At 44.4% G+C, this 17,861-nt stretch overlaps 1 protein-coding gene across 3 annotated transcripts in view; it reads left to right on the plus strand.

Annotated features, from left to right (window-relative positions):
• LOC110539030 (centrosomal protein of 112 kDa) overlaps nt 1-17,861 on the plus strand; it is a 230,858-nt gene that overhangs the window by 201,307 nt on the left and 11,690 nt on the right. For all 3 annotated transcript variants that reach the window (XR_016486041.1, XM_090197093.1, XM_090197094.1), the window contains one exon: nt 11,952-12,041. Coding sequence is in view for 2 of the 3 variants with exons in the window: in XM_090197093.1 (XP_090053219.1) it covers nt 11,952-12,041 (90 nt within the window). In the remaining variant the exon portion in view is untranslated. The remainder of the gene's footprint in view (nt 1-11,951; nt 12,042-17,861) is intronic.

Consider the following 17,861-nt stretch of genomic DNA (forward strand, 5'->3'; position numbering starts at 1 on the left):
TTTGGGGGGGGGTACTGTCACGTTCTGACCTCTATTTCCTTTGTTTTTGTATTTATTTAGTATGGTCAGGGCGTGAGTTGGGTGGGCAGTCTATGTTTGTTTTTCTATGTTTTGGGGCAGTTCTATGTTTTCGGCCTAGTATGGTTCTCAATCAGAGGCAGGTGTCATTAGTTGTCTCTGATTGAGAATCATACTTAGGTAGCCTGGGTTTCACTGTGTGTTTGTGGGTGATTGTTCCTGTCTTTGTGTAGTATTCACCAGATAGGCTGTATTAGGTTTTGAGTTCTCACGTTTCTTGTTTTTTCGTTAGTTTGTTCATGTATAGTGTCGTGAATAAAATACAATGAACAACCACCACGCTGCGCTTTGGTCCGCCTCTACTTCACAAGAGGAGAATCGTTACAAGGACACAACAGTTCACCTGACACAAGACTGATTCTAAATATTACGCTGCTGATTTCATGTGCATTCTACTCTTACTGTACTTTTCTGCATTTGTTGACCACTAAATCTTAAACTATTTTGGATACATTCAGTAACATGAGATTATTCTATTCTTGGAAATAGAATAATGTTGTGTAGGTGCAACATAAGACCCCAAAAATATTTTGAGTGAGAGATCTAACTGGTGTTTCCAAGTGACCACACACCTCTACAATGTGTGCACAGTTCCTAAGCAAATTCAATGCACTTTTATGACTCAAAGAAGAGTGTTCAACTATAAGGTCGTTTTTTGATCTCTCCTAGCTGTGTTGTTGAAGAACTAGAGCAAGTTGTTTTGTTTGGAACACAACCCTCCCCATCCGCCATCACACAATTACTGTTGTTGTTTACGCTGTTGTTGTTTACGCTGTCCAAAACCAGTCCGTTAGAAATCACAATCTGGGATTTCATCATTTGAACACTCTATTGGCGACATGACTAAGTTATAAAATACGGTGTTACTGTGTTAGGCTTTCACAGGGCAATTCAGGGAAACAGATCATCATTTTGGTGAGCATAGAAAGGAGTCACCAGTACATTCAGGTGCGTGTGCTGCGGCAAATGTTCTTCACAATAGACAAGCAGGCTCGTTGTGTTCAGAACAACCCAGAACAACGCCATGTCATCTTCTAACTGTACTGTAAACATTGTGATTAATAACGTTGACACTGTATATGACATGAGTTTTATGATTTGGAGATGTGAAGTTCACATTTGGACCTCAACGTCTCATCTTTGAAAATATATCAAGTCCTCTTCGTTTACAGCATTCTCCTCACTCAGACAAAAAGAATGGCCCTCGCGCTTGTCGCGCTCAAGCTCAAAATGGATGTTAGTCAAAACACATACAGAGCTGTGAAGCGCAGAGCCAGAGCTCTGACGTCATGTATAGCATGTTACTGTACAGCCACTATGTTCCAATTTAGGCATTTATTAGTGTCCAAATCTGCCATTTTGAAGCCTTATATACGGGTGCGAGTGTAAAGGGCAACAGTACAGTCGACTCTTGATATATGGCTTGGGACTCTCTTGAACGCCTGCAATAAACCTGGATGTATGCACGAATACAGTATGTACAAGCGTTTTATTACAAACCTACACAGTAGATCTCTCCATCACGCTTTCAATTATCTCTTATTTTTCTCTGTTCTATTTTGATAGGCTCAGAGCTCAGGCCACAGTGACACACACACACACACACACACACACACACACACACACACACACACACACTATGCCCATCAAAAGGGCTTTAAAGAGCAAACCCAAATCTCTCCTTTACGTCCAGACATCAGAAGCCACGCATGACGCAAACCACCACTCTCTTTCCCTCCCTCTTTCTCTCTCATACCACAGTCATTTCAAGGTAGTTTGGTAATCACACGTGTACACACACATGTAGTTACACCCACACAGACTGAATTGTGAGTGTGTGTGGGTACAATTGGTGGTGTGTCTCTGTGTGTGCATGTTTGGCCGTGCATGTGTACGTTTGGTATTGTGTGCATGCATGCACTTTGCCGTGTGTGTCTGTGTGATCTAGCTGCCCTGGGGCTGTGCCGCCAGTTGCCTGCAGCAGTCAGTCTGCAGTAGTTCTGCCTAGCTAACTCTTCAATTCAATGTCATTTAGCAGACACTTTTACCCAACGTGACCTACAGTCATGCGTGCATACATTTGTTCTGTATAGGTGGCCTCGGGAATCGAACCCACTATTCTGGCATTGCAAGAGCCATTACCAACTGAGCTACAGAGGACCACCTCAGGGTCATCAGAGTATCTCTTTAATCTGACTCTGAGAAGCTTTCTGACAGCATACTGCAAATAGAAACATGAAGACAACCACTGCTGCTTTCCTTCCCCTTCTTCTTCTCTCTGCTGTTGATTTTAGTTCACCCGAGGGAAGCGTATTGGCCTTATCTTTGCAGGAGGAGACCACCCAGGAAAGATGACTCAGGTGTGTGTGTGTGTGTGTGTGTGTGTGTGTGTGTGTGTGTGTGTGTGTGTGTGTGTGTGTGTGTGTGTGTGTGTGTGTGTGTGTGTGTGTGTGTGTAATTTTGTTTGATTTTATACTCACCTTTAGAACTTGTGTTAATATTAAGGCATGCCTGTACCTGTATGAAATGCTTTGAGGAGTGTGTTGGTGTATGTGTGTGAGGTAATGTTTTGAGGAGTGTGTTGGTTTATGTGTGTGAGGTAATGCTTTGAGGACTGTGTTGGTTTATGTGTGTGAGGTAATGTTTTGAGGAGTGTGTTGGTTTATGTGTGTGAGGTAATGTTTTGAGGAGTGTGTTGGTTTATGTGTGTGAGGTAATGCTTTGAGGACTGTGTTGGTTTATGTGTGTGAGGTAATGTTTTGAAGAGTGTGTTGGTTTATGTGTGTGAGGTAATGCTTTGAGGAGTGTGTTGGTTTATGTGTGTGAGGTAATGCTCTGAGGAGTGTGTTGGTTTATGTGTGTGAGGTAATGCTCTGAGGAGTGTGTTGGTGTATGTGTGTGAGGTAATGCTTTGAGGAGTGTGTTGGTTTATGTGTGTGAGGTAATGCTTTGAGGAGTGTGTTGGTTTATGTGTGTGAGGTAATGCTTTGAGGAGTGTGTTGGTTTATGTGTGTGAGGTAATGCTTTGAGGAGTGTGTTGGTTTATGTGTGTGAGGTAATGTTTTGAAGAGTGTGTTGGTTTATGTGTGTGAGGTAATGCTTTGAGGAGTGTGTTGGTTTATGTGTGTGAGGTAATGCTCTGAGGAGTGTGTTGGTTTATGTGGGTGAGGTAATGCTCTGAGGAGTGTGTTGGTTTATGTGTGTGAGGTAATGTTTTGAAGAGTGTGTTGGTTTATGTGTGTGAGGTAATGTTTTGAGGACTGTGTTGGTTTATGTGTGTGAGGTAATGCTCTGAGGAGTGTGTTGGTTTATGTGTGTGAGGTAATGCTTTGAGGAGTGTGTTGGTTTATGTGTGTGAGGTAATGCTTTGAGGAGTGTGTTGGTTTATGTGTGTGAGGTAATGTTTTGAAGAGTGTGTTGGTTTATGTGTGTGAGGTAATGCTTTGAGGAGTGTGTTGGTTTATGTGTGTGAGGTAATGCTCTGAGGAGTGTGTTGGTTTATGTGTGTGAGGTAATGTTTTGAGGAGTGTGTTGGTTTTAAGTGTGTGAGGTAATGCTCTGAGGAGTGTGTTGGTTTATGTGGGTGAGGTAATGCTCTGAGGAGTGTGTTGATTTATGTGTGTGAGGTAATGTTTTGAAGAGTGTGTTGGTTTATGTGTGTGAGGTAATGCTTTGAGGAGTGTGTTGGTTTATGTGTGTGAGGTAATGTTTTGAGGAGTGTGTTGGTTTATGTGTGTGAGGTAATGCTTTGAGGAGTGTGTTGGTTTATGTGTGTGAGGTAATGCTCTGAGGAGTGTGTTGGTTTATGTGTGTGAGGTAATGTTTTGAGGAGTGTGTTGGTTTATGTGTGTGAGGTAATGCTTTGAGGAGTGTGTTGGTTTATGTGTGTGAGGTAATGCTTTGAGGAGTGTGTTGGTTTATGTGTGTGAGGTAATGCTTTGAGGACTGTGTTGGTTTATGTGTGTGAGGTAATGCTCTGAGGACTGTGTTGGTTTATGTGTGTGAGGTAATGCTCTGAGGAGTGTGTTGGTGTATGTGGGTGAGGTAATGTTTTGAGGAGTGTGTTGGTTTATGTGTGTGAGGTAATGCTTTGAGGAGTGTGTTGGTTTATGTGTTTGAGGTAATGCTTTGAGGAGTGTGTTGGTTTATGTGTGTGAGGTAATGCTTTGAGGAGTGTGTTGGTTTATGTGTGTGAGGTAATGTTTTGAAGAGTGTGTTGGTTTATGTGTGTGAGGTAATGCTTTGAGGAGTGTGTTGGTTAATGTGTGTGAGGTAATGCTCTGAGGAGTGTGTTGGTTTATGTGTGTGAGGTAATGCTTTGAGGAGTGTGTTGGTTTATGTGTGTGAGGTAATGCTTTGAGGAGTGTGTTGGTTTATGTGTGTGAGGTAATGCTTTGAGGAGTGTGTTGGTTTATGTGTGTGAGGTAATGCTCTGAGGAGTGTGTTGGTGTATGTGTGTGAGGTAATGCTTTGAGGAGTGTGTTGGTTTATGTTTGTGAGGTAATGTTTTGAGGAGTGTGTTGGTTTATGTGTGTGAGGTAATACTTTGAGCCCAACTTCCACTTTAGAGAGAAGTACACTGCTGATACAGAGGGGAGAAGGCCCTTCCAGCAGTGGCCCTGCCGTCCTCCTCTTCCTCATCTCCCTTTTTTCTCCCTCTCCCTTCTCTTCTCCAGCTTCTCTCTTGCTCCTCCCACATCTCCCTATACCGCTCCTCCTCTTCCTTCCCTCTCTCTCCTTCCTCATCCTCCACCTCTCCCCCCTCATCCTCTCCCTCAGGAAATAGAATTTGCCACGTCTGTTGATTCCAGTCTGGATGGCTGAGACCATATCACCCTAACCCATCTGGAGACACTTTGGAATTATCCTCCATAGAAAATTACACATTCACAGGCAGATAGAGAGGAAGAATGAGAGAGGGAGGGATGGAGAGAATGAATGAGTGTGTGTGAGAGAGAAGGAGAGAGATGAAGATAGAGATGGATCACAGATGTAGCATCTGGGAGAGGCTCTAACCATAACACTTCTTCAAAGTTTTGGGGAAACAGATGGGGTATCTAAGGTGTATCTAGGATCAACCAGGGGTGGGGAATCTGGATGGCCTCTGGGTGAGATCTGTGCAGTGGGAGCAGGTTTGGGAATGGGGAGGATGTTTCTTCTCAGTAAGGTTCCATGGATCAGGCCCTGATCCAGTCCTATCCCTTCAGAACAGTGAGAGAGGCTGAGCCTAGAGATCTGTGCCCAGGGGGAGAGCAGGATCACTGGGGTAACCAGACTGAGGAGGGACTCTCCCGGTCCTCAGGCTATGGTACAGTAGTATGGAGTCTGGATGGAAGGATCACCCATATCCTCCACAACAGTTGAATTGGATCTATTCTATTGAATCTTGTGTTTATATTCTATAGAATTTTTGAGGAACAATCAAGGAACTATCTTCAGATACTACAACTCTATTGTCCTAGACAGACCGTCTCTTGTTCCCAAATGGCACCCTATTCCGTAATATATAGTGCACTACGTTTAATCAGAGGTCAAAAGTGGTGTGACAGATCCAGACCCACTTCTGATAATCCTGGGAGTATCTGAGTCCCTAAACGGATTAACCAACCCCCAAAAACAACTAATCTCTTATGGTCTCATTTCGGCAAAAAAACTAATCTTGTTGTTTTGGAAAAGGAGGGAAGCGCCCTCTACCAAATTATGGCTCAGTGAATTGGCAAACACTGTACACTTAGAAAGAATTAGATATATTCTGAACAATAAATTATTAACATTTGATCAAATTTGGTAGCCTTTCCTCTCCTACTTGGACGAGTCAGCGCTGTGAATTTGTACTTATTATCGCACTCTCAATTGTAATATTTGAATCCACCTTTGGGCATGTGCTGGCACTGCCACCCATGTGCTGGCCCTGCCACCCATGTGCTGGCCCTGCCACCCATGTGCTGGCCCTGCCACCCATGTACTGGCCCTGCCACCCATGTGCTGGCCCTGCCACCCATGTGCTGGCCCTGCCACCCATGTGCTGGCCCTGCCACCCGAGCAGTTGGGTATCTATGTTTAGATGAGAATTGTATACCTGTCTTGTATACCTATATACCATTCTTGTGTGTTTAATAAAACATATTTGAGAAAAAAAAAAGATACAAAAAAGTAGTGTGACCAGATATCAAAAGAAGTGCACTACATAGGGAATAGGGCTTGGTTGGAGACTTATCCCTGATTTTTTTAAACTTTAGGAGATGATGAGGATGGATCAAATTAAATGTTACTTGTCACAGATACATGTATGTGATGGTGATCAGTGAAGAGGCCTGGAGGAAGGTCTGTCTGATTCATACAGGGATTCCATTATGAAGCCATGGAGTCATTCATTATCATGCATCTATTAATGATTCCTTCCAGGACTGATGCGTTTGTGCAGTGATGCTCTGGCCCTGTAGTGTTTCATCAACCAGATGAAGAGATCAGAGTACAGTCAGCACACTCTTCATCTCTTCCCAGAAGCCTTCACTCAGACGTTCAGGAAACGCTGTGTCATGGTGCTGGGAATGGGGAAGGGGTGGTCAGGGGGCCCCAGAGGGGGGGGTGACATGGTGGGGTAATTGGGCTATCCTCAGGGGGGAAAGTGTGTGTGTGTATGAGAGAGAGAGAGAGTTTCATTCTCTACACCCTTGCTATTCCTATCCCAGAGTTCTGCCACCTCACACATAACCTCTGTGTGTAACATCACATAGATGATGTATCACACAGTTCATATTAAACATGCTACAAAGTCCATGAACACAACACCCCAATTACAGTAATACGTGACCAGAAGCTAAAACGTCCATGAACACAACACCCCAATTACAGTAATACGTGACCAGAAGCTAAAACGTCCATGAACACAACACCCCAATTACAGTAATACGTGACCAGAAGCTACAAAGTCCATGAACACAACACCCCAATTACAGTAATACGTGACCAGAAGCTAAAACGTCCATGAACACAACACCCCAATTACAGTAATACGTGACCAGAAGCTAAAACGTCCATGAACACAACACCCCAATTACAGTAATACGTGACCAGAAGCTAAAACGTCCATGAACACAACACCCCAATTACAGTAATATGTGACCAGAAGCTAAAATGTCCATGAACACAACACCCCAATTACAGTAATACGTGACCAGAAGCTACAAAGTCCATGAACACAACACCCCAATTACAGTAATACGTGACCAGAAGCTACAAAGTCCATGAACACAAAACCCCAATTACAGTAATACGTGACCAGAAGCTAAAACGTCCATGAACACAACACCCCAATTACAGTAATACGTGACCAGAAGCTACTAAGTCCATGAACACAACACCCCAATTACAGTAATACGTGACCAGAAGCTAAAAGTTCAAGCCTTAGACTAGCAGACAAACAATCTTCAACTGATGAAATGCAAGGCAAGTTGGATACCGTAAAACTTCAATGAATAGTTTGGGCGTTTATTTTCTTTAATAATCACTAAACACAACCGGCGCGTATTAGAGACAGGCTTCTATTTCCTTAATGCACACAGCTTTTTCTCAATAACATTTTGAAAAGACTACCACACTGTTTATTGTGACCAGTATGGCCAATGTAAACATTATAATAACAAAGATAAGCAAATCAGACTTGGAAAGGCTGCCTATCTGTCACGTCTGCTCCCGCTCCTCCTCTCATTATTACACACACCTGCCACCATCGTTACGCACACCTGGACTCCATCACCTTCCTGATGACCTCCTCTATATCTGTCACTCCCTATGGTTCTTTCCTCAGGTCTTATTGTTCCTGTTTATATGTTTCATGTCTCTACGCAACTTGTGTTTCTTGGTTTTTTCCATGTTTGTTTATTTATTAAATTCCCTCCCTGTACTTGCTTCCCGATTATTAGCGTTCACTATCAGACACCCCCATTTCCGTGCTTCAGCACCATACATTTTTTGGTGGCACCATGGCTGGCAACGATGACAGAATAAAATCACTTAACATTTGAATGCACATGACCGTGAGAATATCAGATCTGTGTCCATGGTAAACTCCTAAACAGTTTTGTCACGCCTATTCCCGCTCCAGCGCTCGATGTCACCAGTCTACTAACCACCGGTCCTGGCAACCATCATTACGCACACCTGCTCTCCATCATTACGCACACCTGCTCTCCATCATTACGCACACCTGCTCTCCATCATTACGCACACCTGGACCTCATCATCACCATGATTACCCTCCCTTTATTTAGCCCTCAGTGCCCTCATCAGACAGTATTGGTTTTGGTCACGTCCAGTACGCTTCTCCTGTTTTGTTTATCTGCCTTTTCTTATTCATTAAACTCCCCTTCTGCATCTGCTTCCTGACTCCCAGCGTATACGTTACACATTTAGACCAATCGTTTATTTGGAACAGCCGTTTGTTTGCTGAAATGTGTGCAGATGCCCGGCTAATTGAAGTTTTATGGTAATTGTAAACAAGTCAGTTGGAGTGAAGTGCTTGACGTGATCAGAAGGAAGCAGAGAGGACCGTGACTGGAGAAGACGGAGCCTGATTAATAGAGTAACATCAACCAGTATCATATTCATCTGCCAATACACTTATTCACCTCATCCAGTGAGTCTCTGTGGTAGAGTCCCAAATGGAACCATATTCCCTATTTAGTGCACTACTTTTGACCAGGGCCCATAAGGAATTGCCCACGGCTCTGGTCAAAAGTAGTGCACTAGATAGAGAATAGGGTGTCATTTGGGCAACACACTGTGTTGACTTAGAACAGGAAGGGTCCAGTTCAAACAGCGGAAAGCAGACGGATCCTTTTAATGCATTAATAAACAGAACCACTTGGAAGAGGAATGTGTGCTGGCGGCCGCATCAATCATTCCTAAAGTTACTTTCAACCATGGACATTTGACTGAGCTTTGAATTCAGATCTTTGCACTCGTTTTTGACGTCTGTTGTTGTCTCATAATATTGTGCGAAGGGATAGACCGTTTGAAGAAAGTTTGATGTAACACTTTATCTATCTTAAGTTAACCCTGATACCCATGTAACTACACAGTAAAACTGTAGTTAGTAAAAACCTTGTAGGTACATAGTGTTACCCAACATTTTGTACCTTTTCGTGATCTGTGTTCAATGCGTCGGGGTTGTGCTTCCCAGGAGCTGCAGGTAATGGTAAACCTACATGATGTTAGTAATTTATGTTGAGTGGATGGGCTGTATATCACCAGTCAGTCATGGTTATTACCTGAGCTATATTTCCCTCAACCATAGGAATGGATGGGAACACCTGCCTTACTCATTCACACACTGCAGGGAGTGTCATAATGCTGATGCTTAGCAGTGCCTCTCTGCCTAACACACACAGCCCCCATCAAACCATCAACACCCATACCAGTGGACTTACCTTGTGTGCGTGTGCTCTGGTTCTCGTGAGGCCTAATCGAACGTGAAGTTAACACGCATGTGTGTGAGACATCTGGTTCTGAGTTGCATTCAGGAGCCAAGCCTTTCTTTCTTTCCACTGCTATCATTTAGAGCAGGAGAGGAAAACAGTCCTCTCCACTCCTCTTCTTCTCTGCTATTCTGTTATTTTCTCCACTCCTCTTCTTCTCCTCTATTATGTTATTTTCTCCACTCCTCTTCTTCTCCTCTATTCTGTTCTTTTCTCCACTCCTCTTCTTCTCCTCTATTCTGTTCTTTTCTCCACTCCTCTTCTTCTCTGCTATTCTGTTATTTTCTCCACTCCTCTTCTTCTCCGCTATTCTGTTCTTTTCTCCACTCCTCTTCTTCTCCGCTATTCTGTTCTTTTCTCCACTCCTCTTCTTCTCCTCTATTCTGTTCTTTTCTCCACTCCTCTTCTTCTCTGCTATTCTGTTCTTTTCTCCACTCCTCTTCTTCTCCTCTATTCTGTTCTTTTCTCCACTCCTCTTCTTCTCCTCTTCTGTTCTTTTCTCCACTCCTCTTCTTCTCCTCTATTCTGTTCTTTTCTCCACTCCTCTTCTTCTCCTCTATTCTGTTCTTTTCTCCACTCCTCTTCTTCTCCGCTATTCTGTTCTTTTCTCCACTCCTCTTCTTCTCCTCTATTCTGTTCTTTTCTCCACTCCTCTTCTTCTCCTCTATTCTGTTCTTTTCTCCACTCCTCTTCTTCTCCTCTATTCTGTTCTTTTCTCCACTCCTTATTTTCCGCTATTCTGTTCTTTTCTCCACTCCTCTTCTTCTCCTCTATTCTGTTATTTTCTCCACTCCTCTTCTTCTCCTCTATTCTGTTCTTTTCTCCACTCCTCTTCTTCTCCTCTATTCTGTTCTTTTCTCCACTCCTCTTCTTCTCCTCTATTCTGTTCTTTTTTCCACTCCTCTTCTTCTCCGCTATTCTCTCATCTGCTATTCTTCACACAAACCTCTAAAGCCTTGTTCACACTGATGGCCTAAATGCTCAAATCAGTTTTGTTTTTCCAATCCGTTTTGGAATACTGACTGTCCAAACAGCAAGTTACAAGTGACCAGATCGGTTCAGACAGCAGTCATGGCTATGCTAGTTGTCATAGTAATGGCGGGTGTGTGCGCAGTGGTGTAGGCTGATTGGTGTTGATGCTCGTATTTCCTATCACTCAGAAGATCTGTAACAAGCTAAGGTGACAACAGTGCCTGCCATGGACGTGTCCCAGTTCCTTTGAATGTTCAAAATCACAGTGTAAGAACACTTTTAAAGCCCCATATGATGTGATCCAACTTTCAAAACAAGTTGTTTTTGGCAAGCCCCAGCAGTCAACTAGTTCAGGGTTTCCCAAACTCGGTCCCGGGACCCCCATGGGTGCACGTTTTGGTTTATGCCCTCCTAGCACTACACAGCTGATTCAAATAACCAACTCATCATCAAGCTTTGATTGTTTGAATCAGCTGTCTAGTGCTAGGACAAAAAACTAAATGTGTCCCGGGGGGGGGGTGGGGGTTCTTGTCAAACTGTCAACAGAGTAGCTGCTAGCAACAAGATATGCCAAATAACTAAAAAAAATAAAAAAAAATAATCAGATTTGACCATTTAGACACAAGTCACATGGCCAGGAATCAGATTTATATCTGTCTTCAAACCATCTACGAAGTTGGTTTGAAATCTGTCTTGAAATATCTGATCAAGCTTTTTGGCTGTTCAGACTGCATGAAAAAGAACAGATTAGAATCTGATATGCCAAAAAATGGATTTGAGTCACTTCAACCTGCCAATGTGAACAAGGCTTAGTCCTTTATATTCTATCCAGAGTTTGGGGATGCAAAATAATACACTGCTTAGATGTGGAAGCCTTCCTTTACTGGTATTTATGCCATACAGTCGTTTTTGTATGCCTGCCCAGCAGTACTGGCGGTAGATTCATGGAGGGCATTGTGTACCCTGGTAGAATCCCCAGTAAACTGTTTGAATCTCAGGTATCTGGTAGCCAGCCTACACTCATAATTCAGTGTTCATATCTGAAACTGCACCAATATAATGATCCACAATGTATTCACAAGAGACGTGTGTGTGATGTTTAAAGCCCAGACAGTTAACAGTAGTTCATTCCCTGTGTGCCTCTCTCTCTATCTCCTTGTGAATGACTCTGGGTAATGAGCCCAGCTTTCCAATAATGACTGTCACCACTTTATCATTAGCCTTTTAATACACTGTTAATCTGAGAGTCACATCTCTCTTTCTGCCTTCTCTCCCTCCTCTTTTTCTTTTTCATCTCTCGCTCTCTATCATTTGTCATTTATCTCTGTCCTCTTTCTCTCTTTTTAAACTATATGGTTCTCCAATCTCTCTCTCTCCCATTATCCCTTGTTCAAATGTGCTCTCCCTTTTCTGTCTCTCTAGGTTCTGCAGGAGAAGATGGAGAATCTCCAGAGGCAGCTGCACTCCTCCGAGAAGAAACTACTGAACAAAGAGTTAGAGAACCAGGAGCAGGTAACAGATTCCCTCTTCTCACCTTCAACCTCACCCCTCAACTTCACCCCCTGACCCCTCAACTTCACCCCTCAGACTCACCCCTCAACTTCACCCCCTCACCCCTCAGACTCAAACCTCAACTTCACCCCTCAGGCTCACCCCTCAACTTCACCCCCTGACCCCTCAACTTCACCCCTCAGACTCACCCCTCAACTTCACCCCCTCACCCCTCAGACTCAAACCTCAACTTCACCCCTCAGGCTCACCCCTCAACTTCACCCCCTCACCCCTCATCTTCACCCCTCACCCCTCAGACTCACCCCTCATCTTCACCCCCTCACCCCTCACTCACCCCTCAACTTCACCCCTCAGACTCGCCCCTCAACTTCACCCCCTCACCCCTCAGACTCACCCCTCAACTTCACCCCCTCACCTCTCAGACTCACCCCTCAACTTCACCCCCTCACCCCTCAGACTCAATCCTCAACTTCACCCCCTCAGACTCACCCCTCAACTTCACCGACTCACCCCTCAACTTCACCCCCTCACCCCGCAGTCTCACCCCTCAACTTCACCCCCTCAGACTCACCCCTCAACTTCACCCCTAAGACTCGCCCCGCAATCCTCAACTTCACCCCCTCACCCCTAAGACTTACCCATCAGTCTCACCCACAACCCTCTACCTCACCCCTCAGCCTCACCCTTGTACCTTATCCACTCTACTTAAACCCTCTACCTCACCCCTCTACCTCAACCCCCTACGTCAACCTTCAGTTTCACCCTCTCTTCTCTTCCTCTCTCTCCCCTCTATTCTTCCCAACCCCTAGTTCAGAGGCAGAGATTTTCCAAATTCCTCGAGATCCGGCTTCAAAAGCCAGCACTATGGGGCAGGAATGTTCAGAGGGAATCCTGAACCACTGCACACACACTCGCACACAGACACACACCAGCCCCGGAGCCATGGCCCCTGTGAGCTCTGTAATCACAGGTCTGCTTTGACCTTGACACACATGGAGAAGAAAGGCAGTAATCACCACGTAGCAGGCTGGCTGGTGGTCTCTCTGTCTCTGGCTGGGCCTGTGTACCTCCAGGCTGCTATGTACCAATGGAGACAACTCTTGGTCCTGGGGAGCCGCCCAGTGACCCTTACACACACTTTGCTGGAACAGCTCTTTGTCAGACGGACATAAATCTCCCCAGAATGGGTCAGTGGTGCTAGGGTAGTAGGGCCACCAGCCGGTGGGTTGACCCAGTCCTAGATGCTTTTTCCTCTCATCCAACCTAGTTAAAAGGACAGGGCTTAACCTAAACTTCTGCAAGGTGAACTTTTTCCAAGGTTGTACAGACTTTCATTATGCAAATCGTCAAAGGTGTGTTAGGCGTGTAGGATTCTCCATTGAACATGCGTTTAGTCTAGGAACAAACTCAATCTGTGTCTGGGAGACTGGCCTATAACTATGTCTGAAGTCAACTCATTCCTATGGGCTTCACTGAGACTGTGTTTACCTGGTGGTCTGTGTCTGACTGGAGATGGGCCCTCTCAGTGTAGTGATAGTGAGACTCTGTTCTCTATACCTCCTTACTAGGAGAGAGAGGCTCTCGGAGGCTGGTGTGTTGTATGTGTGTGTTCGTGTGTGTGTTTTTGCATGTCTGTGTGTGTGTCTGTGCGACTGATGTGTGTGTTAATAAAACCTGAGGCCTACTAGCTCACTAACTCTCAGGGATATTGCCCAAGTTTATCTGCCAAGACATGTCTTTGTAATCTGATCTCACACACTAAAACAGCTTCTCTGCCCAAGACTTCACACAGATGTTTCCCGCCTGCTTCTTCCAGAGCCCTCTCGGACTCCCCGCTGTAAAATGGCGGCTCGGCTGCACCTCACGGTGAGGTTCAGTCTGTCTGAAGACAATCAAAAGTACACTGGTTATTTACAGATCAATCAGCCGCTGGTGTTGAGCAGTTCTGTGTGTAACTCACTGCACTAGTAACTAACCCATCCTGGATTGTAACAGTTCACACAGATCTGTTTTCTTATCGCTCTTTCTCTTTTTAGTCACTTCTCTGTGAAACTCTTTATTTTTTTCAAGGCAGCGAAGCGTTTTTGAATTCAAAGCGTTTCTCAACGAACTGTCAGAGTGCAACTGAGAGATGTGGAGGCGCAAACTTTGTGAGCGGCGTGGTTTTTGATGTACCCCCTTGTATCTGACAAGGTTTTTGTCACTCCAGAATCTTCCAACAACGAGCACAATCTGCCCCCCCCCCCCCCCCCATCGTCATTAGCATAACTCAAGCTACGTGGCAAACTTCATTTGAATGTTCAAAGTGTCAACACCGTGTTTCTTTCGTCTGGCAGCTGTCAAAAACCTTGGTGTGTGACAGACAGTATCAAGCGCTGGGGGAAAGTCAAAACCGCCAGCACAATCTAAAGACTATATATAGATGAAATGTTGTCATTTTAAGAGGATAGCAGGAGAACAAGTTAAAAGACTTCTGCTTCTCTCAGGAGCTTCAAAATGGAATCTAACGCTTCATCAGGAACAACAATAAACTCCTATTTTCCTTTTAAAAGAGGGTGGAGATGAAACCGTTGTCTCTGTGTGGAAAGTCAGATTGTTCCTCTCACTCTCTCTCTCTCTGACGGATGCTTTGGAGAACAGTTGCACTGTTTTACATCCTGAGTCTGTCAATGGCCAAAACCTGGCGCCTAGGTTTGATCAGCCACTGTCTTCAAAAGTTCCTTACATCTGTGTGATCGGCGAGGAGCCGCTTTAAAAGCCTCCTCTCCTCACATCCCTCCATCCACCTGTCTAAAGACTAAACAGGCCTTTACTGTACAGAGAGGGATTCAGAAAGAGAGAGATGAAGCGAGGGAGCGATATTATAAATGAGTTATAGAACAGCCCGTGAGAAACAGAACTGAAAGAAAGAGTGATGTCTCTCAGAAAAAGGCTTCCATATTCAGCTGGAGTGTTCGATGTGATCCTTCAGTCAACTCGGGAGATTCAGTGAATTTCAATTCACTATCGCTCAGCTGCTCTCACCACCCTGAGCCTCAGACTGCTTACCATCCCAGATCCCACCGCTGCCACCAAATGTTGCAGTTGAAATGGAATTGACCTGGTTCTGACTGATGTCATTGACTTCTATTCTATCCATGTGTTGAATATATACACAGCTGAAAATAGTTCACTAGGTCCTTTGCCTGACCTACTGTAGTGTAGTATCTACGTCTGGGTTAGCATAGCTAGCGTGTATTAGCCACAACAAAGGTGCTGCCATAGAAAATGGCTGCTCTGCCTCTCTCCCCCCCCCCCCCCCCCCCCCCCCCGCAATGCAGCTGAAGTAACATAGCTAGCTAACTAAACGAAACTACATCTCACTTTCATCTGCGTTTATTTTCAGCACACTTAACATGTGTAAATATTTGTATGAACATAAGGTTCAACAACTGAGACATAAACTGAACAAGTTCCACAGACATGTGACTAACAGAAATTGAATAATGTGTCCCTGAACAAAGGGGGGTCAAAATCAAAAGTAACAGTCAGTATCTGGTGTGGCCACCAGCTGCATTAAGTACTCCAGTGCATCTCCTCCTCATGGACTGCACCAGATTAGTCAGTTCTTGTTACCCCACTTTTCCACCAAGGCCCCTGCAAGTTCCCAGACATTTCTGGGGGAAATGGCCCTAGCCCTCTGATCCAACAGGTCCCAGACGTGGTCAATGGGATTGAGATTTGGGCTCTTCGCTGGCCATGGCAGAACACTGACATTCCTGGCTTGCAGGGATTCACGCACAGAACGAGTAGTATGGCTGGTGGCATTGTCATGCTGGAGGGTCATGTCAGGATGAGCCTGTAGGAAGGGAACCACATGAGGGAGGAGGATGTCTTCCCTCGAACGCACAGCGTTGAGATTGCCTGCAATGACAACAAGCTCAGTCCAATGATGCTGTGACACACCGCCCCCGACTATGACGGACCCTCCACCTCCAAATCGATCCCGCTCCAGAGTACAGGCCTCGGTGTAACACTCATTCCTTCGACGATAAACGCAAATCCAACCATCACCCCTGGTGAGACAAAACAGCGACTCATCAGTGAAGATTGGCACTTTTTGCCAATCATGTCTGGTCCAGCAACGGTGGGTTAGGCAATGCCAGTGATGTCTGGTGAGGACCTGCTTTACAACAGGCCTACAAGCCCTCAGTCCAGCCTCTCTCAGCCTATTGCGGACAGTCTGAGCACTGATTGAAGTATTGTGCATTCCTGGTGTAACTCGGGCAGTTGTTGTTGCCATCCTGTACCTGTCCCGCAGGTGTGATGTTCGGATGTACCTATTCTATGCAGGTGTTGTTATACGTGGTCTGCTTCTGCGAGGACGATCACCTGCCCATCCCGTCTACCTGTAGCGCTGTCTTAGGCGTCTCACAGTACGGACATTGCAATTTATTTCCCTGGCCACATCTGCAGTCCTCATGCCTACCTGCAGCATGCCCAAGGCACGTTCACGCAGATGAGCAGGGACCATGGGCATCTTTCTTTTGGTGTTTTTCAGAGTCAATAGAAAGGCCTCTTTAGTGTCCTAAGTGTTCATAACTGACCTTAAATGCCTACCGTCTGTAAGTCGTTAGTGTCTTAACGACCGTTCCACAGGTGCATGTTCATTCATTGTTTATGGTTCATTGAACAAGCATGGAAAACAGTGTTTAACTTCTTGACGCACCCATCCCGTTACCGGGATCATTTCTATCAACATCCGCTGAATTGCAGCGTGCCAAATTCAAATTAAATTACTAAAAATATTTAATGTTCATGAAATCACAAGTGCGATATAGCAAAACACAGCTTAGCTTGTTGTTAATCCACCTGGGGTGTCAGATTTCAATAAAGCTTTTCAGCGAAGGCATACCAAGCGTTTATGTAAGAACATCTCTCTCAGTAGACAAAATATTACAAACAGCTAGCAGTCAAGTAGATTGGTCACGAAAGTCAGAAAAGCAATAAATGAAATCGCTTACCTTTGATGATCTTCGGATGTTTGCACTCACGAGACTCCCAGTTACACAATAAATGTTCCTTTTGTTCCATAAAGATTATTTTTATATCCAAAATAAAAATTTGTAGAAACATGTCAAATGTGTTTTATATAATATAATATAATAATATAATCGATAATATGTCTACCGGAATGTAGCTTCTTAAATAGGAAGAGAGAGAGAAAATGGCTGTTCCAAGCTGTAGCGCATGAAAAACTCTGCTGGCACCCTGCCATCCACTGACGCGATGGGTTCTTTCTCGCTCATTTTTCTAAATAAAAGCCTGAAACTATGTATAAAGACTGTTCACACCTTGAGGAAGCCATAGGAAAAGGAATATGGTTGATATCCCTTTAAATGGAGGCAAGTCATCCAATGGAACAGAGAGCTTTCAAGAAAAACAGCACTTCCTTGTTGGATTTTTCTCAGGTTTTCGCCTGCAATATCAGTTCTGTTATACTCACAGACAATATTTTGACAGTTTTGGTAACTTTAGAGTGTTTTCTATCCTAATCTGACAATTATATGCATATTCTAGATTCTGGGCCTGAGAAATAGGCAGTTTAAATTGGGTACGTTTTTCAGCCAAACATGAAAATACTGCCCCCTACACTCAACAAGTTAAAGCCTTTACAATGAAGATCTGTGAAGTTATTTAGATTTGTACGAATTGTCTTATAAATACAGGGTCCTGAAAAAGGGTTTATTTATGTACTTGCTTTTTATGTAGTGGAGGATAAAAATAACTGAATGCCTATGGATGTGTAGCCGATCTGTGTAAAACGTTTGGTAAAACGTT

Source organism: Oncorhynchus mykiss, chromosome 13 (genome assembly GCF_057628025.1).
Source record: "Oncorhynchus mykiss isolate SJ-2025 chromosome 13, ASM5762802v1, whole genome shotgun sequence".
NCBI classification, from domain to species: domain Eukaryota; kingdom Metazoa; phylum Chordata; class Actinopteri; order Salmoniformes; family Salmonidae; genus Oncorhynchus; species Oncorhynchus mykiss.